Source organism: Drosophila eugracilis, unplaced genomic scaffold (assembly GCF_018153835.1).
Source record: "Drosophila eugracilis isolate 14026-0451.02 unplaced genomic scaffold, ASM1815383v1 contig_2154, whole genome shotgun sequence".
Lineage (NCBI taxonomy): Eukaryota > Metazoa > Arthropoda > Insecta > Diptera > Drosophilidae > Drosophila > Drosophila eugracilis.
The window spans coordinates 9,052,931-9,076,502 of record NW_024573038.1 but is presented as its reverse complement, the minus strand read 5'-3'; the positions used below and the strand labels follow the sequence as shown (position 1 = coordinate 9,076,502).

The 23,572-nt window shown below is 42.5% G+C and overlaps 6 protein-coding genes across 8 annotated transcripts; 2 read left to right on the top strand and 4 right to left on the bottom strand.

Annotated features, from left to right (window-relative positions):
- Positions 1-126: 126 nt before the first annotated feature.
- LOC108114178 (extensin) lies at positions 127-6,628 on the bottom strand. The gene is made up of 5 exons (XM_041818158.1): positions 5,444-6,628; positions 2,764-2,957; positions 1,672-2,028; positions 1,183-1,580; positions 127-198 (listed from the first exon to the last, which is right to left on the bottom strand). The coding sequence occupies exons 1-4, from the start codon at positions 6,354-6,356 to the stop codon at positions 1,224-1,226; spliced, it is 1,821 nt and encodes a 606-aa protein (XP_041674092.1). The 5' UTR covers positions 6,357-6,628; the 3' UTR covers positions 127-198; positions 1,183-1,223.
- Positions 6,629-11,243: 4,615 nt separating this feature from the next.
- Positions 11,244-13,215, bottom strand: LOC108114180 (E3 ubiquitin-protein ligase parkin). Its single transcript, XM_017224987.2, has 6 exons — positions 12,845-13,215; positions 12,595-12,787; positions 12,197-12,542; positions 11,670-12,114; positions 11,513-11,609; positions 11,244-11,439 (listed from the first exon to the last, which is right to left on the bottom strand). Exons 1-6 carry the CDS (start codon positions 13,100-13,102, stop codon positions 11,330-11,332), a joined length of 1,449 nt encoding a protein of 482 aa, XP_017080476.1. The 5' UTR covers positions 13,103-13,215; the 3' UTR covers positions 11,244-11,329.
- Positions 13,191-14,126, top strand: LOC108114185 (ADP-ribose glycohydrolase OARD1). The gene is made up of 3 exons (XM_017224994.2): positions 13,191-13,403; positions 13,469-13,643; positions 13,705-14,126. Exons 1-3 carry the CDS (start codon positions 13,282-13,284, stop codon positions 13,852-13,854), a joined length of 447 nt encoding a protein of 148 aa, XP_017080483.2. The 5' UTR covers positions 13,191-13,281; the 3' UTR covers positions 13,855-14,126.
- On the bottom strand, positions 13,812-19,007 carry LOC108114184 (ADP-ribose glycohydrolase OARD1). 2 transcript variants are annotated; one of them, XM_017224993.2, is made up of 3 exons: positions 18,898-19,007; positions 14,152-14,495; positions 13,812-14,038 (listed from the first exon to the last, which is right to left on the bottom strand). In XM_017224993.2, exons 2-3 carry the CDS (start codon positions 14,455-14,457, stop codon positions 13,883-13,885), a joined length of 462 nt encoding a protein of 153 aa, XP_017080482.2. In that variant the 5' UTR covers positions 14,458-14,495; positions 18,898-19,007; the 3' UTR covers positions 13,812-13,882. The 2 variants fall into 2 exon arrangements, with proteins under 2 accessions (XP_017080482.2, XP_017080479.2); XM_017224990.2 differs by lacking the exon at positions 18,898-19,007 and having other exon boundaries at positions 14,152-14,517.
- LOC108114183 (ADP-ribose glycohydrolase OARD1) lies at positions 14,634-19,001 on the bottom strand. 2 transcript variants are annotated; one of them, XM_017224989.2, is made up of 6 exons: positions 18,898-19,001; positions 16,654-16,768; positions 16,248-16,576; positions 15,581-15,739; positions 15,222-15,524; positions 14,634-15,105 (listed from the first exon to the last, which is right to left on the bottom strand). In XM_017224989.2, the coding sequence occupies exons 3-6, from the start codon at positions 16,545-16,547 to the stop codon at positions 14,836-14,838; spliced, it is 1,032 nt and encodes a 343-aa protein (XP_017080478.1). In that variant the 5' UTR covers positions 16,548-16,576; positions 16,654-16,768; positions 18,898-19,001; the 3' UTR covers positions 14,634-14,835. The 2 variants fall into 2 exon arrangements, with proteins under 2 accessions (XP_017080478.1, XP_041674101.1); XM_041818167.1 differs by lacking the exons at positions 15,222-15,524; positions 15,581-15,739; positions 18,898-19,001 and adding an exon at positions 18,153-18,230.
- A 202-nt stretch (positions 19,008-19,209) lies between the features above and the next one.
- LOC108114182 (uncharacterized oxidoreductase YjmC) lies at positions 19,210-23,562 on the top strand. Its single transcript, XM_017224988.2, has 3 exons — positions 19,210-19,457; positions 22,051-23,000; positions 23,214-23,562. The coding sequence occupies exons 1-3, from the start codon at positions 19,235-19,237 to the stop codon at positions 23,370-23,372; spliced, it is 1,332 nt and encodes a 443-aa protein (XP_017080477.1). The 5' UTR covers positions 19,210-19,234; the 3' UTR covers positions 23,373-23,562.
- The last annotated feature ends 10 nt before the right edge of the window (positions 23,563-23,572 follow it).

Genomic DNA, 23,572 nt, shown 5'->3' with positions numbered 1-23,572 from the left:
GTAGTTTCTTTACATATTAACTAGTTTTTTAATCGCTATTAAACATTTTTGAATGTCGCTCGATGTGTTTGGATATTTCCCGTTTTGGTATTTCGGTTGTTTGTATTTTTTTTTTTTTTTTATTTGTCTTCATTGATTTGTTCGATTTGCATTTGAAATTTTGTTGGGCCCCTTTGAAACCTGAACTTGGTTGTTTCTCTACAAGTAAATCATAGAAATTCGTTACGTTTATTTGTTCACGCACAGATATTGGAAATGAATTTGAATTCAAGTAAATTAAGGCACTCAATACAACAAAGAAATCGATTCGAAAATGAATATATGTTGTTAGTAAATCGATAGAAAATAAATCAATTTTGCCAAGTACAAATTAGTGCGGTGGTTCGAGTGTGTATCTGTATGGGTGTATGTGTGTGTGTGTATTTGTGTCCTAGACTAAAATGTACTGCATTGCTTTAACATTAACTATCTGGCTTTAGATAACCGTAGCTAATCTTTAATTTGTATTTGTATTGTACATAAACGTAATTCCTAAATTATGGTGTTTTTAATTAAAGATATTTTTCAATGGCACATCTTTTTGCTAAATGTAAGATTTTCGCTCTGTTTTCATTTAGTTTTCATTTTGGGGAAAATATTGGAATTTTGTGCCCCAAAAAACTGAAATGGTTTCCAATCTATCGGAAACGGTGCTGTAAACAATTTTGAGTGTTTATTAATTTTACTTAGAAGTTGAGTTAAAATGTCCCCTAACTTCTGGAGGCCTAGAAAACTTTTAGATCCCATTACCAACTGCCCAAGTAGTTTGACTAAATCTAGTTTTACATATATATGTATATGTATCGAAATGCATTATTATGTACAGTGGGACAAGATTTCAACTTACACTCTGAATCGATTTAAAACGCTTTCGATTTTAAAATACATTGAACTACTTAATTGATTATTCATTTACATCTAGATGTTTTGCTAACAATATTTTGGCTCCTTTGTTTTGTTTTGTTTGTTTTTTGGTTTTTCTTTTTTTTTTCTTGTGGTAAATTTTGAACGCACTCATTATAAACAATGCCCCCAACAACAACAACTCTTCGGGGGTAATCATTGTCCAATTTTGACCGAAAAAGGCACACACAGAGAATATCGAATGACAACGACTATATGCACGACTACAACAACACTAACCCTAAGCTATATATGATCCGTTTGACATTGGCAGACCGTATCTAGTAGCCATTGCAGCGGATTTCCCCATAGCGAGCTCTTGGTCTTCCGGCACCGTAGGCCGCATATCGCTCATACGCCATGTAGTCCGGCATCTCGTAGCCATAGCTTCGCATACGATTTCTTGGATAGCTACCTTGGTGCTCTTCCTCGTAGGGATAGTAGTTAGGTGTGGGCGTGGCCGGGGATTCTATATAGCCACCAATTGGATGGGATGGGAAATTACTAGGCGCACTGGATGCGTATTCCTCAGCTAATCGCTCTACCAGCGATTCGGGTGTCTGCAGGAAACGTTCGGAAAATCTTCCGATTTCGGTAGAGCCGAAAGCCTGCAAGAATCCCGGCAAAGGCTTGATGTCCTGTGGGTGCATTAATTTATTATTATTTCATTATAAGATTTTATCATTATTATTATTTTTTTAAATATTCCAAAAAGTGGCTTTTACTCACTCTAATTTGTTCTCTAACAATAGGCTCCACAGCCTCTGCGTTCTCGTTTTCGCCGGCTTCCTTTTTGGCCGCCTTCCGTTTTGATTTCTTGCTCGGAATGAGATCGCATTCGATGATGCGGTTGCTGCTGCTGCGATTCCTGCCAGATGTTGCACACCGCTTGAAGTTGTTAGCCTGCTGTTGCTGCTGCAACAGCAATTGCTGCTGTTGCTGTTGCTGCTGCAGAAGGGGAGCCAAGGCGGGCGGCACACTAGCATTTTGGCCAAAGCCAATGGGTGAGTTCTGGGGTGCCGGTGGAGTGCGCGGGCGTCGCGGCGTTGGACTCCAGTTGGTTGTCACAGGATGTTGCCGCTGCTGCTGTTGCTGTTGCAAGTGGTGAGCAGAAGAAAAAATCGATTTAGTTTTTTTTCCAAGCCGTTTTGCAGCGGAAAGTTGTTACGCTCAAGTGGCGGGCACTTGAACAACTTTGAGCTGCTGCTGCCAGTCTCCCCTTGGATTCTCTACATCTCCCATCCCCATTCCCCGCCAGCTGGCCGGCGCGTGCTCGCTGGTGGCAGCTCGTGTTACCAGGCAACCCCCAAAAGAGCCACCTTCTCTTCCGCCGAACCAGCTCCAATCTATCCAACCAGCCAGCCGGGTGAAGTTCAACGTAGCGCCCCAAAAATCAATAGGCGCCCCTTTTTATGTACGACTGGGACACCCTGTAAAAAGGCTTCCGGCTGAGATTCTCTCTTTTCAAGAGCTTTCCCGTGCTTTCGCTCAGTTCTCCTGAATTTCTCCCTCTGAGTTTTTGCAATGAGTAAAGCCGGTCGATGGAGCTAAACGCATTTTGCTTTTGGCCTTCTCTTTTTTTTTCAGCCAGGATGATGATGAGTGCTGCTCTTGTGGGCGGCTGTCATTATCAGGCTCTGGTTGCTCGTCTGCTTTGGCCTAATTTATCCCGGCAGAATGGTAGGATAGCAAAATAGCTACACCCCTCCTGATTGCCTCTTAATTGGACCCCTTATACATCGCTGAACTCTACGCTGCACCTGCAGCTTTAATTTACAATTTTTCCCGCCCGTCGCTAATTCGATTTCAGCCACCACTTACCGCATGTCCTGGCTTCTCGTCGGCTGCCTCGATTATTGGATCACCACTAGTATCCTGCGGCGTCGTCGGCGCATCCGAGGATACTCCCGTCTCCGTCTGCAAATTGATTTCCGTACGCTTGGCAACTTCCGGCGGAGTGGGCGGAGCGGGTTTCACCTTATCACTGGCCACTGGCGACGTGGTGCTTATGTCATCTGGAAAACAAGTTGGGAAATAAGTTGTCAGAGAAGACAAGGCGAAAAAAATCAATAGGTATGATGAAATGATTGAAGTCCCTTGGCCAGGCGTTTGCCGATTTCTGGAACTCTAATTATTTTGTCATGCGTGCAGGCGGCAATCAAGGGTTAAAAACCAGGCCCAGAACATTGACCATTCGGCGTGGAATCGTAGGGCTTTTTCGCACGCGCTTATCAAATCACTTTACCCGAGGCCAACAAAAGAGAGGGAGAGAGAGAGAGGAAATTCTGGAGAGCGCGATACACTTGTTGAACGTGGCTAGCACACACAAACACTTACTCTCACCCATACAATGTAAAAAAAAAGAAGAGAAAGAGCGCGGTGGAAAATCAACAAAAAGTGTAGCGCGCTTCTCGGCGCACGCGACTCGGCCTGCAATGTTTACGTATTTCCCATCAAGCTTGACTATATTTTCGGACTTGTTGTTGCCATTATGGCAGTTACTGCAATGCATTTAAGGCTGCAATCAGTTGCGTCAATAAATCAATTATTGCGAAAACGAACATAGGTAAACAAATCTACTATAAATATACGAAAAGTTTTTGCTTTTATTTTAATATTTCAACTTAGGGGCATTTTTTTGATTAGAGCTTTTTGATAAGAATTTATATTCTTACTTACTTATAAATGACTTAAATTTCGTAAAGCGTGACGAAAGTTACAAAAGTTCGACTCAATTAATATTCCTACCCCCTAATTGCATTCCTTTTTCAACTGCACTTCATTTCACATAACGGACATTGATTTTTGCCTCCATATGGAGGCAACAATCGGAGGTTGAGGTTGAAGTTGAATTTGAGCCCTGGCTATTGCACCAGGGACCTGTTCCTATTCCTGTTCCTCTTCTTGTTACAGAGTGTCGCTGGTTCCTCCCTTGATAAGTGCACAGGAAAAAAATATTGATCGTATATTTTCAAAGCAAAATGAAGCTAACAAATATTCAAAAAAGTTTTTCTCAAGATATTCCTTATTTTTCCTAGTCCTAATATCAGAGATGTAACTCTCTTATATTATGATCTTAACTTTTTCCTGTGCATGTGTTTGTGAGTGTTCGGGTGTGTTTGCTGTCTGTGTGGGCGGTTTGACTAACGGTAGTAAAGCGGCAAAAGCAGCGGCAACCACCGCATTACGCTGAAAAGTTCATTTACATGCTGGCTGTGATGACATTTCACGCACACACAGATGGCCAGAAAGACACCCTTAGTTATTGCTGTGTGGGTGTGTGTTTTTGTGTGTGAAAGTCAAACGCCCATTGATAACGACGTAGCTCTACACAAAAACACCCACAAACACAGCCAAGCACTCTACGACACTTTAAAAAATATCACACTAATGTTTCAAAAACCAAATGAAAGAAATACTACCTCCTGTCTAAGATGCTAGAAACAAGTTCTGGATTTTAAAGAAGTGTTCACGAAATTCCTATCATAACTTCCTAGTAAGCCTTCCATTTTTTTTTCAGTGTTAGAAGTTCGTTTGCACTGCAAAATATTTAGAAAAAAAAACTGTGGGTTCACTTCGCACCTGGTGGGTCATCCACATACACAGTTGACTTATTGATTTGCACACACGACAAAAAAATTAAAAACCCACACATCACAGGGCAAAGTCGCGAAGTCTCGGGTATTCGTACTCGCGTGCCTAAATAGACAGCTAATTTTGAAGTCCTCCGAAGCGCCATGACGTAGGCGCTTCAACGACACCCGCCTCCCTTATCAGCCCATCCATAAAGCAACCCCCTCCCTGTCAGGAAACGGAAGTATTTCAGCAGTTAACCAACGCTGATTGGTTGAGTGTTTGCAAAACGTCGGCTTGTCAGGCTTGTGAAATATGTGAGGGTGATCGGAGGGTGATGGCGGGAAATTTGGAATCGGAGGAGCTGGTAGAAAAACCTGACGGACTTCGTTGATGGTGAGCAGCTTTACGGACGACACTCCGGACATGCTGACAACGATGACGGCAACACGAACGGACAGTTCTTGCATTAATTTGCATGCGGAATCAAGCATAAGGCTTAAGGGGCACAGTGGGACTGCTATGAAGTACTAACTAAGGCATGGAAAACTTTTACTTTTTTAAATATAATAAGTCGGTGCTTAAAAATACTGTTTCTAGTTAATTACATAGTTAAATTTAGTCACTAAGTAGGTGTTTAGGAAGAACCTACATATATTAGAAACCCAAATAAACCGAACTATCGATCGATTTGACTACTCCCACTGTACCTTCAATCGTTGATTTCAGTTGAAGTAACTGCCTGCTGGCTGTCGCCCGTTGCTGACTTCAATACTTGTTACATAATCTTCCCTGACATATGTTTGCATAAATTTACGGATTCTCCCCCGCGGCCGTGCATAATTGCAAATTAAATAGAGTGTAATGAAGAAACGACAGGCGATGGGACGCGATAAAAAAAAAAGCCAACTGGCAACTGACAACTTACCGGGAATATCGAGCGGAGTGTCCGCCCTTCTGGTCTCCGCCGTGGTAACTGGTGGCTGGTGCTCCTCCTCCTCGTAGTCCCTGCCATCTGCCGGGCAGTGATAGGGCACACAGGAGGCGGACTCCACGGACATGTTGACCGGATATTCGCCACTGTAAACGGGCGTACTCTGACTACTGTCACTTCTCGCTCGCGTGCTGCAATTGCTGATGCCGCTATCGGTTCCGGTGGCACTGATCATGGGCGGCGATGTGGTTAACCGCTGGGCGGGTGATTCCGCTACTGCCTCCACTTCGATGTCCGGATCCTCTAGCTTTGGTGTTCCCGCCAAGGGAAGATGTTGCAGTTGCTGCTGACTGAGATGTTGCTGCTGGCTCAAATGTTGCTGCTCGGCGCTGTAGCTGCGAAGCGGTTCCAAGTAGTTGGGTGGCAGCACAGTGCGATTCGGAGCCGGAGTAGAGGATCTTCCAGCTGGCGCATAGTGAGGCGTTGGACCAGCAAAGCCACCAAAGCCCCGGGATTGGTAGGAAGCGGAAGAACTGTATGGCAAGGGAGCAGGAGGCTCATAACCAGGTTGAGATTGCTGTAGCTGCTGCTGTGGGTGTTGCTGCTGGTAGGGATGCGATCTGGGCGGGTAATGCAGCACACTGGAGGGGATTAGCTGCTGGCCAGCCGCCGTAAACATCCCCTGGTGGTGCTGGCTATAATGCGGCGAGGCGTACGGAGCATAGCGATAGTAGTTGGGCATGTAAGAAGCACTAGAAGATCCATAGCCATAGCCATAGGGATGGTAGCCGGTGTAACCCGATCTGTAGGGTTGCGGCGGATAGTGCGACATAGTGGCCGTATGATGGGGATGATGATGATGAGGAGGATGCTGATCGTAGAAGCTGGCTGGATATCGGTCAGACATGTTACACCCTTGAGTTCATTACTTATTCCACAGCAAGAACTGGAGGCTAGGAGTCGTCTGCCCCATGCCCATCCGAATGGCCACCATATCGCTTATGCCCGGTGTCCTCTTACATGTGGCTGTTATTGATTTTTGCCTTTTCGGCCAATCGCAAATCCTTTGGCTTCTTTTGCTTTTGTTGTCCTTGTCTGGCCACGCTTGGCTGCCCTTTATTTATGTTCGAATCAATTTTCGCCACACTTGCAGTTTTCTTATTGTCCTCCTGTGAATGGAGCTCTGAAAAAAAAAGCGAAAAGAGAGCGCAAAGTGGGTGGGTATATTATCAGACGAAAATAGTGTCCTGTGTGAGTGTTGCCTGCTCTTTAATGCCAGGACATTTGATGGCCCAACGGAAATGGGAATGCCAATGGTGAGATCGTTAAACAGTTGCCCATGGCTCGAAATAACGAGACAATTGCGTACGTTGGCCAGCAGACAATTCAATTAACATCGGGCCAATAACATTTTATGCGATGTACATGGTCTCGGGGTTTTGTAGGGCAAATTACGAGGGACATTATGTGGTCTCAAGACTACTCAGCTTAGTTAGTTGATATTCTTAACGACTAAGACAAGATCTTAAAGTTTGTTCAGCATTGTTAAGATTGTAAATACCTAATAAATAATTTAAACGGATAAACAAACATCAAAAATGAAATGAAAGTTCTTTGTTAAATTCTATGATCTGCAAAAAATAAAGTTGCATAATTCTACAGTCCTTTTCATCTTCAAATACCACCCCTTGCACCAGAATGCCAAATTCATAAATGCCTCAATTGTGGATCCTTGAGTTTAACTGAGTGCAATCCTGACATTCCACACATGCTAATGAGAGCCAGCAACTCGCCGAATATCCCAGCCATCCCATGTTATGATGCACGATATGCGGTTGCCGACTGAAGATGGCTGGGAAATGGAAAATGGATGGCTGGGTCTGGTAATTGGGGAGATGACGATGGCAAGCGGTGGAAGGACCCTGACGGGTGGGTGCATCTCTTGATGGGCCATGCGCAAAATTCCGTTTGTTTTGCACTCACGCACAGGCAGCTGAGGCAGCCACAACAACAGTAACAGCAACAGCAACAGCAACGACAACGACAACAAACAGCCACTCAACTTATCGAGCGCATCTCCCACACACCCACCCATTCATACACATTCTTACAAACACACACAAACACCACTCACACAATCTCGCATTCACATTCAATGAATAACCGCATGCATTTTGGCCGCATGCAAACCGTTAATGAGCCACAAAAGTGCACACATCTGGAGTGGGATTGATAAGGACCAGTGGGCGGGCGGTTCAAAGTCGTCGCCAGGCAACCCCAAACGTCTTCCAGCAGCTTCTCTTAACCACACAGCCACCCATCACCCGCACAGGACATTACATATCAGCACACCAAAATGTTTTACACGAAAAAAAATAACTGGCATTAGTTTAAAAACAACATTAATTAACACGAAAAATTGAGCGGGTGGGTTAGAAAGTTATTTGCTACTTTGATGAGTGTTAGAAACTGCTTCTTTGACTATACATTAACTAATTACTTCAAAGTAGCTTGTATCTGTAAACATATTTCATTTATATAGTAATAATTTTCCCTTGTGTATCGCAGTTAGTTGTGTGCGTTCATAAGCTTGTGCTTGACGTGTGCGTTTATTGATTAATAAACTTTTTTTGTGCAAAAACACCAGAAAAAGGCGAAAAATAATAATTGAAGGCAATCGCTAGTGGGTGGCGTTAGCGTTAGCGTTGGCAACCTTTATTGATTGGAGAGCCCGAGCAAGTGACGTTCCAGATGAGGTTGATGATGATGTCCTGGCAGCAAATTAGCAAGTCAGGGGTGAGAAGGCAAGTACGGGGAAGGGGCAGGACAACTCTATTAGCAAAGTCAAACACGGGGGGCGGAGTGGATAACATAATCAATGTAAACACAAGTTGGCCAAGAGAGTGAGAGAAAGCAAGCCATTAGCCGGTGAAGAGAACTCGAGAGAGCTTCCTTGTTAAAGTGGAAGAGAGGGAGAGAGCTTTTTAGGCTGGCCCAAAGGGTTAGCTGAAACAAAAACTGCCAGCCGTAAATGAAATGAGCCTCGAAATAAGTTACGTTAAGCAACTGCAATCGTTGGGGGTCCCGAAAAGGAGGTAAGTCTGGTTTCTCTCTCTCTTGTTTCCTCTCTCTTTTGGATCCTGCGACAGGAAACGGAAGTTGAGCACGACGACGGCAGCCGTGTAAATGGATGGATGGATGCTGCGTATGTGTATGTGTTGGTGGTGCCTCTTTTTGGGACAGTGCGACACAACAGCAGCAGCAGCAGCAGCAGCAACAGCAACAGAACAGCCTCCCACTCGCCGTCACCGTGTATATATAAATCAATAAAAACAGCAGCCCGAGACGGGTTTTCGCCTCAGCTCTTGCACTGTTTCTGTACTTTTTTTATTTGTTGTATTCTTCTTGTGCGTCCAGCAGCAGAAGTAACCAGCAAAGGAGCAGGATGAGGAGCGAAGTAAGAGCTGTTGGTGTACACAATCATTACACGGACTCGCGCGCGTCACACGCTGCGTATGTGCAATGTGGCCTGAGCGAAGCGCCTGAATGTATGCAGCGGAATATTGCGATTTTAATTGAGACTGCCGTAGGAGAATTTCCAATAAATGGGCAGGACTTCAAGTGCCTGGGCGTATTTGAAAAATTTGCTAAAGTGTAAGAAATTTTGCAGGGGTCACAAAATAAATAGAAATCTTAAAAAAATTAAGGTAAGGTAATAATTTAACTTAAATAAAAACCTGATTCCAAAATTTACTTAACGCAAATGATATTACAAAAGCAGTTTGTAATTGTTTATAATTTAAAATGTATAGTTATATTTATTTATATTTATAAATAAATAAGAGCTAATATTATGTTAATTTTAATATTAAATTACAATATTTTTTAAATTACCTTGTTTGCGAAGGCGTTTATAAAGATAGGTTAACTTTTACACTTTTTTTATTTAATTCACAATTTTTATAATTTTAGCTAATATTTTCTCTGTCTAAAAATGTTTATATTTTGATTTTCTTAAATTTTATCCCGTCGAGAATTGAATTTTCACCAATTTGATTCGATTAAAAACCTCGCCTTTGATTTTAAAAACTCCCACCATGCTTTTTCCCACCACGAAAAGCCGTTAAATTTGAAATTCTATTGCCCACGCAAGACAGTTCACAATGGTTCACGAACGGGAGGCACTTTTGCACTTTCGAATTTTCGGATTTTCTCTTCGAGGCTCGAGCGGAAAAATCGAAGAGCGGCCGGCCCAGAACGTCAAGTGATCGGAGCACGGCGGCGTCACGCGGACGGTGGCCTCAGTTCGATGCGGAGTCCGCCGTATCTTGGGATACGTTACGTATACGCAGCGTGTGTGGCGCGCGCTAAAGTCCAACGTAGACTGAAATGCGATACACGGGCGCGCTGCCATTTATACACCGAAGGCCCCCAAAACTGAAGAAGAAAAGCTGGCAAAAGACACAAGCACCACAGCAAGGAGCAGACGGAAAACGACGACCAAAAAAAAAAAACAAATAGGAAAAAAACACCCACAGAAGCTGCTGCACTGGGAACTTTGTGACCCGATTCGATGGGCAACCTGCCCACATGCGCGAGCGAGCTTTTCCTTTTGGCCATTCGAGGGCGGAAAATGCGCTGCATTTTGCTCTCTATCTAGCTCTTCGCTTCTCTGGGAAATGGCAGTCGAAACTATTCGCTTTGCTTACGAATTAGAGCACAAAACAGAAAGCCAACCAAAACAGAGAGGCAAGCCGAAAGGAATCTAGAACGTGTCGTTACTTCTAAATGGCCGAGAGAGACGGGAAATTCCCTGATAGAGAGAGAGTGCTAACCCAAGAAAGCAGGGTTCTCCCTGCCGTGAGTGCGCAGCGAATTTTCCGCCAGAGTCCCGCTTGGGGGTTTCCCACGTTCGCTGTGTTTGAATGAGGAATGTTATGTATAGGCTCGATTTATCGATGTCCGGGCCACGAATTTCCACCAATATGCGAAAAAGCCTAGCATGCTTTCTGGCATACTCATAGTCCCATCTGGCAAGGGATGTTTCCGCTTATTAGCTACCCGTGAACCTGTGGCATTTGACCAGCCCAACTAAAGATGACCGATAAGCCGCAAGACTGATAAACAGGCAGGTGAACTTTCAAAAGCACAAGCGCTCTTAGAGAGCTCAAAATTCTCCAATCCCGCTTTTCTATACAGCTAAGACAAGACTGGCAACCAATTCTGCGAACATTTTTTTAAATAAACTAATATTGTTAGTTAGAACAATTTTAAGACACCGTTCATAATAGGAAGTTGAATTTTAGGCTAAAATTTTCTCAATCTTCACATTCTAAGTAAAAACCAAGAAATCTGCATTTAAGAGAAAGTGCGAAAACTTTAGACCTACATTCTTAGAACAAAAGAGTTTCTTTCTTCAAAAGAAAAAGTATCACTAAAGTTAGGAATTTAAAAAACCCGCAAAGAAAATATTTTAAATGCCTTAGCCGTCCCCTAATCAATTATTGGGAGTCCCCTTGCGGCTACGCGCCTGGTTATATGAGCCCTGTGCCGCTGGCCACCCACTGCGCATTCGCCGCACTTTTTCTCTCTCTGGCTTTATCGCCAAGTGCACGTGTTTGTTGCGGTTTTCGCATACCAGTCCAAAGAGGAAAGCCCTCAAAATATTTGTGGGCGGCTTGGGAAAAACGTAAACAAAGTTTTGTGCGCACGCAACGAAAGAATAGAGTGGGGTAGGATGAGCTCTAGAGTCCTCCTCAGGGGTGTTTCTGCTATTGATTGCGTAGACGGCAAACAGGGTGTTGCTCGAGCAGTCTTTACTATGGTATACAATTTAAAAGTAGTCAACAAATAAAACGGACGATTCGGGTCGACGAGCGACTAGCCGAACCAATGGGCACCCATGCAGTCGCGTGTCCACTCAGTCTGGCAGACCCAGCACCACTCAAATCCGCAGCCAGCGCGTGTGCAGACCATGTGCATACAGCCGCCTAGAAGGAGAAGGAGTGTGTTAGGATATGTTACGAACTCCGTCTTGGGTATCTCTGGTAACCCCCTACTCACCGTCTCGCTCAGTAGGCGTTCGACATTTTGGACAGGGCTTGGTACTGACTTTGATGGTGACATTGCTGGCCTCGTCCCATCGCGCCTCAGCAGCTCGCTAGGAAAACCACATGATTACACAAGGGGGAATGATTGAGCCACATAGAAACAAACTTACATTCGGATCCACAGTGTACTCGCAGGAGTTCTGGGCACTTGCACCCGTCCCCTCGGGCAAACACTCCCCAATGTGGTAGCCTTGCAGGCAGTTCCGGCAGAATACATAGCCACAGCCATTCTGACAGGTCACCTTGCGGCAATCTGGCTCCACCAATAGGCCCATACCACAACCTGGTTGCGGGCAAAGTACTCCACCAGCCTGCAGGACATATTCCTCAGTAGCGAACCTTTGGTAACGATCGTACTCTTCACGCGTCAGCAGCTTAAAGTGGTGGATCTCCTCGATGAATGAGTGCTCACAGCCGGCCGGACAGGGTAGAGTGTAGCCAAAGTCTGGGTGCGGCATGAATTGACGTTCGCCCAAACGTGAGCGACAATAATGCCGAAAGCAGTCAATGCAAGTGACGTGCTGCGAGGCGCAGGGAAAGACCAAAACTGTATCACTGCAAGATAAAAAATTTATCATAAGTCATTACCATTCTAAAAGGCAAATTATTACTAAAACATTTATGGTTACATAATCACCTCACATCTGTGCAGGCAAGACATGGTACATCTTTAATATTGTTTTTGATAAGGTTTAAGGGAGCTGCAAAGTCCTTCTCCCCACCAGAAACATGCTCCGCACATTTAAAGAAGAACTCGGCGAAGGGCGGATCCCCAGCCTGGTTGTCTACGCAGGCCACCTCCAAACTTTCACAGTGACCTGGAATTCTACGCGACTTCAAGACATCATCCCAGCACTCCGGATCTCGATGGACAGTGAAGGCACCACCTTTGCATAGGGAGCATCGCACTCGAAGTTTGCCATTGCAAAGCTTATCACATTGACTGCAGTGGACGAAGAAGTGCGCCTTGGCACGCGCTCTTTCTAAGAAGGAGAAATTTGGAGTATTAACGAGCAAAAACAACCTGTTGCTTACCCTCATCAGTTATGTTTAACCTTTCCTCACTTTCCAGCTGCAAGTCCAGCAGGGTTTCGTTTAGGGGTTTGGAAGGTTCTTCGCTTAGAGAAGGTTCCTCCTCTTCCAAAGTGACTGACTGAATTTTCTGGCGCTGCACAGGCGGACGCAACCGAATGGCATGCAAAATGCTCTGCTGTCCTAGATCACATTGCTACTGAAAAATGGGTTATGTAAGCTTGATTTGAACATATATCCAAGATTTGTTTACCTCTATAGTTGTGGCATCGCTGAGTTCCTTGCCGGCAAAAATGATCTTTAGATCATCCGGCTGAAGTCCCAATTGTGGAGCCACCAATTCCTTTACGTTTTTGATATCCCATTGTGGCTCCAAATTCACTGTCAAAGTTTTGCCTGTATTGGTCTTCACATAAATACTCAGCGTGTGCGTCAGGGTCTTTCCTCCAAATTGCAACAGCTCGAGCATTTTGCGAACAAAAGTGGCAATAAATTTAAAAATAAAACTCATTTGTTTTCAGCTGATTGCGGTGGACACGAGGCAGTGCTGCAAAACGTGGATTACTTACGCGTTGCCAAACACCAGCTGACAGCCATTCACAGGGGAACGCAGACACAAAAAATGCGCACAATTGAAAATAAAAAGTTTATGAAAAATTCTGAAATTTACAAAGCTAAGAATCAGTGGAAATGTCAGGGTTTACTTACAGAGAAATCAGTGGCGACTTGTTCACTTGCAAGAGTGACTATTCCATGTGCCATTGTGTGGCTGCCGACTTGCGAATGGGCAAGGGAATAGCTGTAAAGTTTCGGTAGGCTAACCCATGGAGTAATTTAAAGTTCCAAGAACAAAAAATATTTATTTTATATTCCTCAGCAACAAATTTGGGCAGTTGCTTAACTTACAAAAGCAGAATGTTCAACCAGGAGGCGTGGCCATACTTCAGGATCAGGATCGTTTTATTTACTATCTGGTAACCAAGAAAACCAGCTGGGGAAAGCCCACCTACCAACTCCTCCATAGTTCCTTGATTGCCATGCGACAGCATATGGTAAATTTTGTTTGTTATAAGCTCTCCCTATAAAGTATACCCTACACTATATCATTCCCAGATTTCCCACCAGGTCCCAAAGTTGGCCATGCCGCGCATAGGATGCGGTTTGGATGGGCTAAAATGGCCCAAAGTTAAGGAAATAATCTGCCAGGTTTTTCAATCGGATGTTGTGGAACTTGTTGTTTATAATTATGTAGCTCAAAAGTAAATGGCACAAATTAAACTGAAAAATTCCATTATTTGCTTTGAGGCGGCACAAAGTTGTACACTACGATCTCCAGTGGTTCCTGGCCAAAAACGTACTCAAGAACTCCGCTGACCTTTTCCCACTCCAAGCCATCAATGCCGCATCCAATTTTCGGAATCGCCAGCTTATCCACATTGTTTTTGCGCTATGAAATGAGAAATTTGAGCGATAAGTGGATAATATACATATCCTGTAATATTTATGAATATATTGATCTATTTTAACTTGTTAAAGATTTATTTTATAATCCATATTTACCATATGCTCACGCATCTGTTCCAGCGAAGCCTGTAGTGATTCGTAAGTAGGCTTTCCCCAGCTTTGAGGTTTGGTCACCAGGTAGTAGATATACCGTTGGTCATCCTTAAGAACCGCCACATCTCCACTGCCCACATTTTGGGCTCGCAACTCGTCCACCTTGCCGTAGACTTTCTTGAACTGCACAGCAATTCCAGCACCCATTGCAAGATCGGCGCCCACACAATGAGCCAATGAGTATGCCTTGGGGGCGGAGAAGAGATCCCCATCCACCTCGCTGAGACTGTACTGAGGTTTTGATGACATTCCGACCACAAAAGCCCGTCGAAATGCGCCACGTAGTTCTAGAAGTTTGGGAGAATACATGATAAGTCAAATTATTTGTTTATAGAAACTGAGAATTAGGACACAAACTACTTGATTACGTTTACTAGGGGGTTTCACAAAAATCTCTGTATTTTTATATGAAACTACAACCTTTAGTTAAAACCCTCTCAATGGCGTGTTTCGTTTATTAATACAGTATAAATATCCAAAAAATATACATTTTGTGTGCCATGAAAGCTCTTAGGTGTATGTTCTTAACAGCTATATAAGTATTTGGTGCATTCGGTGCCACAAGTCCCAAGCAAAACCATTTCGAGTGTCATACAAAGATTGCTATATACAGTATTCTAACTGGAATTAGAAAGGAGTCTTTTCACGATGAAGAGATTGCCGTGATCCGCTAACGGATCTCGATGGTAAATGAATAGTCTTCATGTGCCGACAAGTGGGACAAACGACATTCAACGTGTCCTTGACCATTTGTGGTGGAGTGTAGAAGAATGCAATGATATCCACGTTATCCTCAGCAAATACCAGATCCAGCAAATTGCGCACGCGCAGCCAATCCAAACGATCAATGCCGCAGCCGAGTCGCGGAATGGCTAACTTTGTAACTCCATGCTCTCTCTGCAAAAGATAATTTCAGTGGGATTTAATCATGTATTATATACAGGTATTTTTGAGTTTGGTATTTTAGTTATATCATCATCATATCTTTAAGTCTATACAGACATTTTCCTCACCATATGTTCCCGCATGGCCAGCAGGGCGTAGTAAAGAGCTGTATAAGTGCACTTCTCATGGCTTCGCTCCTTGGTCACTAGGTTATAGATATATCGACCATCCTGCTCCAAAACTGCCACATTTCCAGTGTGTCTATGTTGACGCTTCAGCTCATCAACTTGGCCAAATTTGCAGCGGAACTGCAGATTAATTCCCGCACACATGGCGAAATCCGCGCTGACAGAGTGCACCAATGCGTAGTTCTCTGGGGCACTGAATAGATTCCCCCTGGCCTCTGTAATCTGACACTTGGGAGCAACCAGCTGTGGATTAGCTGGGTAATATTAATGGTTCTTTTCAACTATCTTGAATGGCTCACCTCCTTGGACATGTCTTCGTGTTCACAGATGAGAATCTCAATTGGATACTCGCTCTGGGAGAAGGTTTGCTGCACCAGACGCTTCACTTGCCTCCATTCGAGGCCATCTTTGCCGCAGCAGATTCGGGGCATGGCCACTTTTGTGATCTCGTGGTTGCGCTGGAGGAACGTAACAGTAAGTATTGCTTAATACAAATTCTAGAAACTTTGCCTTAAAAATTATCCACAAACAAAAAATAAGAAATGAGTTTCTCATGAAACTAACTTTCTCCTTTCATTTATGTTTAACCCAAAGAAATATTTGTATAAAAGAAAATTGCAGTTTAGATGGGAACACCAGTTAAGCGATAGCCACTGTACCCCAAAGTTCAAATAAATTAACTGTATGCAAATTTCTTTGATTCGCTTTATAAGTCTTTGAGATATAAGTAAAATGCTTTCAAATTTTTGATGAGAAAAAGGGTAAACTGTTTTGAGCTATTTACTGTATCTCAATGTACAAATAAATTAACTGTAAATTGATGAGGGCAGTGACAAAGAAACCAGTTTCCCAACCGGCGAAGTGCGGTTACTCTTTGGGGGAAATGTCACTTGTATTTCAGTTTTAGGGGAAACCCCCACCCGTCTTAAAGATCTCACTCGAAAATCGAAAAAAATAAAAACTCACCATATGTTCCCGCATACAGATCAAAGCTGCCTGGACATCATCATAAGTGCTGGTCTCGTAGAGATTCGACTTGGTGACCAGATAGTATATAAATCGGGCATTATGCTCCAGAACGGCACAGTTTCCTCTGGCCACCCTCCTCTGTCTAATCTCATCCACATCTCCATAGATCAGATTAAACTGCCAGGGCAAAGATCCTCGTTCAGCCACGAAGGATGACTCCACGGCATGGGCCAAAGCATGACTTTGAGGGGCCTGAAATATGTCCAGCTTGGACTCCACAATCTTCACATTCGCCATGGCACACTATACATATATGTATATATCAACTGCAATTAAGCGGAAATTATTCTGATTGCCAACCGAAACAGAGACGCTCAATGCCAAAAATGATTTTCGTACTTACGTGCACGCAGCAGCGGTGGAAACTTTCACGTCGAGGTCGAAACTCGCGATAAAAAACTTTTTCGGCTTCGGAATGGTTTTAACTTTGGTTTTTGGTTTTCAGTTTTCGGTTTGGACTGCACAGAAAAACCAGAATGAAAACAAAGCAATTAGCGGACGCGATTCGGTTATGGGATTCTGAACAGTTAGCGTCTAGTTGGTAGCTTGTTTATTTTGGCGATTCGCCGATTTCCCACTCCCAATATCTTTAGAGATTATTAATGAATTGAATCGACTGCCTCGGCCGGCGGTCTGCAGCGGAATGCGCCATTGGGGATTGAGGATTGAGTATTCGGTACTGGGTGAAGCGACGTGCCGGGCGAAAGCCCAGTGAGAATCTTCGAGCCCCAGTGACAACATTTCGCCCAGAGGCGCCGCCGCAGGGGGCAACCGAAAATTAACGATTGCACAGCAAAAAAAATAAGCCATAATTTTCCACTTAATATTAAATGACTTGAATTGTAGCCCAATTCACATATAATTCTGATATGAATATTAAACAATTGGGCTATTTGTGATGTTAAAGAAATTATCTTATCTTGCTTTTGAGGTTTTTATTGCCAATTTGGCCAACTCCAAGTCTAGACGTTTTGGATTTATATTGGCCTCAAGAGCTTAAAGAAGAAGCGGAAGTAAACAATATCTTTTTAAGCTGTTCAGCATCATTACTTATTTTTTAATAATATCATTTTTTTAATCTGGCTTTTGATGAGTATTAATTACTTTTGTTAAAATTGTTAAATTAGTTAGAGAATTAAAAACTCAGGTAGAATATCATATAAAAAAAACTGTAATATTTTTTTAAGAAAGAATTTCTTTTTCCAGTGTAAAGACCACTACCAAGCATGACGATCCACTAAGTCAGAGTCATAATGATGATGATGATGGCTGTGATGATGACATACGTGTGCTAGTAAGTGTTAGCTGATATCGGTTTGTTTGTTTGTTTTCAGCGACAAGTTGACTTGGCATCGCCCAAAATCGTCAAAACCGCTGTAACAGCCAATTAAGAACTTGTGCAGGCTTTTGATAGCGTTTTATAGATTAATGACGACGGATCGTTATTGATCGGAGCACCTGTATGTATGAATATGATTATTATGTACCTGTGCGTGGGCCGCTGTCAAAGGTAATCTGCGCCCATGTGCTAAATAGGGGCAGTTAACCGACTATCGGCATTATTCGTTTGCATGTATAAATATAAATATGACTTAAATTATTCGTTAATTGAAAGGCAGGTGAAATTAAATATACCATACACACACACTTATATATACGAACACCAAACAAATAACCATATTAAGTGACTAGTTGTATTCTAAAATAAACAAAACAGGCAGCAGCAGAGCAACAACAGCTTCGATTCAATATGAGATAAAAACTTAACATTTTTGTCGATTGTTTACTCATATTGAAACGTAAATATTTGCTTTTGAAATTATTAAAAAAACGCTTACTAACAAACAGATATGTGTCTTAAATTGCACATTTGACTCATTTCGTAACAAATATTTTTATTAAATTTCATTGTTTGTCAAGTGGTTTTTTTAAAATAATTTTTACTTTAAACTACGTAAATATTCTTTTATAAACTTTTTAGTTCTAAGTCATAAACTTTTTCTTTGAATTTTAAGTCAAATTAGAATTACTAGGCGCCAATATGCGTGGGAGTATGTCTCGGCTAAGGGCCACTACGTCATCCAAGACGAGCACCCATGATTTTGCAGCTTTTCGCAAACACAAGAAAAAGAAAAACTTAGTCAAAACAAACCAATAGTTTATGGCTTTAAGTGAGAATATATTCTAACTAAGAACACCGATTCAACAAAATTGAAATGTTTGCGTAAAAAATAACACTTTCACCGTTTTATGACTTTTTTTACTACGCATGTCACGCGGCAGCTTTGAATCAAATTGTTATATTTAAAATCCGATTTCGCTTTTCCTCCCGATGGGGGCACCTTGTGTGGAAAAGCGATAGCCGCGAACGATGCCAGTTCACGGCAGTTCAGATTGTCGCCTCGAACGATAAAGACGCCCGACCCGATCCGTTGAGCTATAATATAGCTTCATAACATAGCTCTGATTGAAATTTGGCGTGCCAATTGGTGCTAGTTGCTGCTATTGTTGTTGTTGCTGTTGTTTTGTTTGTTGTGCTAATTACGTAAATTGCGTGTTTTATTGTTAGTTAATTTAAATACTTTACGTAGTAGTGATTTGGTTAGTTGACTGCCCGCCAGTGTTTATGTGTTATTCCTTTTCTTTTATTCTGGGCAATTAATCCGTGCGCGCGAGTAAATCTCCCCGAAAAATAAGAGAAACGTTGTGAGTCACTTGAGAATTAGAGAATAACTAAAAAGTGCAGGCGAAAAAGCAAAGCTCACAGCCGTCACGTCAGCTGTTTGGGATTCTGATTCCGAGTCCACCCCTCTCTCTCTCTCTCTCGCTTACGATACGTAATAAATTACGTATCAAACTTGTCTTCTCGCTCTCTTCTCTTCTGTTTTGGTTACCTTTTTTTGTGTGTTACCTTATTTGACGACATGACTGCGTTGACATTGCTCCAACGATCAGTTACGGCGGTCAGCTGCGATGTTTACGCCCACGTTCGCGTTGCCAATTGGCGGTTTTTGCCACAGCTTCAAAGGCGCCAATTGCATTTGCACGTCTGTGGGCGACATGCTGCACTTTTGGCCAACAAAACAACAACAACAACATCAGCAGCTGCAGCTGCACAGGCGCCAAACGCTCATGCTAATACCGGCGGTAAGTTCAAAACTCTAATTATTTGCATAAAATGCGCGTGCACTCTTTGATTTATGTTGCGGCAGCAGATTCTTGATCGTGAATCACTCACTTAAAAACCTGACGGAAGAAAACGTAAGCGTATGTTTACCATATTATCCTCATAAGAGTTATTTAAAGCAATAGGGTGACAGGGCTTTGACAGAAAAAACTTTTAGTGGAAAAGGGGTACATTTTGATTTGTAAATACTTAATTACTCAGTTTATAAAGTGTTTACTAATACCAAATGATTAATTTGCATACAATTTATAAACTTTTACAAAAGATTACAATCCAGTTATGGTCAAAATGAACTGGATTCTTTCCAGTTTATTTAAACGCTACTAAAATCAACAAGGAGAAAGCAGAGGCTTTAATCGAACAGAAAAGTTAACCGTCATTTTGAGGTCTCATTTCTAAAGGAAATCAAAACGCCAAAATATGACTAACTTTTTGTTTACATTATTTTATGAAGTCCAACCATATTCATATGACTATTAAAACGCCCACTGCAATCAATGCAGCAAATGATAATAAGATACGTATTTATATTAAAAACAAACAAATTTTCGATATTTCGAGAATAACAAACAAGTGGTTTTTTTTTACATTATTTTTCATTAGTAAAGAATTCTTTTTATGAAATTTAAAATTTGTGATGAACTGCGAATAGTTTGGCAACTCTGTCCTTTTTAAATTCTGTTTGTTACTAATTCTATCCCTCTGTTTTTTATAATTTAGCCGGTTTTTGCTAAATTTTCCCATAATGACTCCCACACGACGGCTAACGAATTTCTGTAGACGTTTATAATTAAAACAAATGTTTCTCTTTTGACAACCAAACACAGCCCCTAAAAATACGGTCAAGCAAACAAGTGGCTTTTGAATAAAGAAAAGGGGGACTGGCTTTTAATTAATGATAAAAATAAAAAAGGAATCGAAATGGAACTGGGAATGGAGGCGTCACTTGGTCTGCCTTGCATTTCTTACTAATCACATTTTGATTGCCTCATTGAAAGCTCATTAAGTACTTGCTCTTCCTTTTGTTGCAAAAATAAAGAACACTTTAAGAACTGGTTTCATTTCAATTGCCTTTTTATCAATTTAACACCCGCTGCGAACTGTGTATCGATCATTTTTTATTCATTACTCAAAAAAGGTGTTAATTAGCGCAGCGAATTGGCCATAAAAGTTGTTTACCTAAACCCAACAGTTGTGGTTATTATTACCTAATGTACTCGTTTACTCCAGATTGATTAGCGGCCAAACCCCCGAAGCTCTGTAGAAGTATTTTGGATTTCAGGCTAAACCTGATAAGATAAGTCGCCAGACTAGGTAGAAGTCCCCTAAAAGCTGGGGAAATATTTCAGAATTAGCAAAATGGGCTTTGCCTATTTTTATTTTATTAGATGCAAACAAGTCGTGATTGATACATTTGAAATGAGAGCGAGTTTATTTCGGTGAAAAACAGACTTTAAAAGGTTCTAGAAGATATACTAAAGACATTCACAAGCAAAACAATCTAATAGTTCATACTCTAACAAATATAAACATTGTAAGCGCTCTTCTAGCCTTTCTAGTTGACAACTTATTAAATACAATAATTAATTTCCAATAAATTCAACAGTTTTCCCTACTCCATACTTCATTTTTGTTCCATTTCAATTCTGTCGAGTGGTCTGACTGTGTACCGATAAGATAATGCTGGTAAACCCATCAACTAAATTGGGTGTTAGCTGTGGACTAATGTGTGTGCCTTGTGCCCATCTGTCACACTCGCTTTCGTTGTGTAAGGTCAACAAAATTATATGGTTCAGATACGCCCATTCCGCCCCCAACAACCCAGAAGTAAATGAACTCAAATTGAAATGCCCTAGACCGTTAGTTTTCCTCAAGCTCGATCACTTGCCATTCATTTGAACGCATAAATTTCAAAGTACAGAAGTAATTTCCACAAGTTCAAGGTCATTACCAGGCACACACAGATACTCTACCCACACAGCCAACACAAATAACTTGAAATACTCGCACACAAATAATAAATAAGCAGCGAATGAATAAATAATGTGTGTATATAGACTTGCGAGCCCCCTATAATAGAAAATATAGAGAGGCGAAAACCGAAAAGAATAATATAAACATATATATACCAACAAAATATGAACATGTTACACGCGCTAGACAATTTTGAGAGATTGCGATTCCATGCCATTATATACTAACATCAGGTAGAGAACCTCTCCAAAAAAAAACCCAGTAGAAACCTGACCAAACATAATGCTGATAAGCATATTCGCCTCGAGAATTTCGGGTTTGCCAAAAAAAAAAACGAAATAAAGAAATAGCAGATAGAGCATATAGAGCCCCTCTTGAATTGTTTCCAACCGTCTTCAAGGGTTTTTGGTATGGGTGAGAGATTGCCAGAACAATTAGAAGTTCGTTTCGGTCGCCTCAGAGCGTTTTGAATGATGTCTCGCCTCCAGTCGCTCATACGCCGCGTATCCGAACGCACACGTTCCGCTCTTTGAAATTGGATTACTTCTAAGTTCTAAAGTAAACTCAACCCCCTTTTAGACTTTTCGATAACGAATCGCACCATGTCTTCTGCTGCTCCCAAACTTGTGGCCGTTGCCGAATCGCGTCGCTTCATGATCGACTGCTTCAAGGCCGTGAAGGTTCCCCAGGCTCATGCTGAAGCCCAGGCGGATCTTTTGGTGGCCGCCGATCATCGTGGACATTTTAGTCACGGCATGAACCGTTTGGAAATGTACATCAACGATCTTGCCATTAACTCCACGGATGGTGGAGCTGTTCCAAAGATCTTGAAGGAAACACCCGCCACTGCCTGGGTCGATGGTCTGAATGGATTGGGTGCCGTGGTGGGCAACTACTGTATGGATCTGGCTATCAAGAAGGCCAAGACTGTGGGCGTTGGCTGGGTTTGTGCCAAGGGTTCAAATCATTACGGCATGGCCGGGTGGTATGCTATCAGGGCCATGGAACAGGGCCTCGTTGGCATGTCCATGACGAACACCTCACCTCTGATGGCCCCCACACGCGCCAAGGAGGCTGCCCTGGGTACTAACCCACTCTCCTTGGGAGCCAATGCCACCAATGGCGACAAGTTCCTGCTCGACATGGCCACCACTGCCGTAGCTGTGGGAAAAATCGAGATCCAGCGCAGGAAGGGAGCTCCTTTGCCCGACGGTTGGGCCCAGGATCCCAGTGGAGCTGTGACCAACGATGCAGAACTGGGTTTCAGCACGGGATGCCTGATGCCGCTGGGAGGCTCTGAGCTAACCTCTGGCTACAAGGGCTTTGGACTTGGTGCCATGGTGGACATCCTGTCAGGTGTGATGTCTGGAGCCAACTACTCCACGCAAGTCAGGAAGTGGACGCACGCTGGCGCAGACTCTGCCGCTAATCTCGGCCAGGTCTTCATCGCCGTGGATCCCAACTGCTTTGCTCCCAACTTCGAGGAGCGAATGACTGATTTCAACTCTCGCCTGAGGGGCGCAACCCCGGTAAGGATATATACCATTAAATATTTTAATTAATTTTTTTAGGAAAGTAAATATTGGAAAACTTTTCTCTTCACTTGGAAGTTAGGCACTGGACTATCTTATCAATAAAGTATTTAGAATACTCCCATCAAAGTAACTTTAATCGTTATGAAGGCTGGCACCAGTATTATTTTTGAAAAAATTAATTTTAATTTTTATTATTTCTTTTCATAGACCGATCCCAGCAAGCCCGTTTTGTTGTCTGGAGACAAGGAGAAAAATGGAATGGCTGAAGTCGATGCTGCCGGCGGTATCCAGTATCTGGAGAACCAGCTCAAGACCTGTGCCAACCTGGCCGAGAAACTCAACATCAAGCCTTTGAGCTTTATCTAAACTCGAAAGAATTGAAGGATCTAAGATAGGGAGCCAAGCTCACTTATTGCCATATATACTGGAAAGGCTTCTGCATTTCGACGGACCAAAGCACTTTGTTACTTTACACTGCAAGAAAAAATTGATATTCGCAACAGTTTGATTTGCGCTGGTGCTGATTTATAGTTTGTTACATATCCCCGTGTTGCACTTAAATTTCT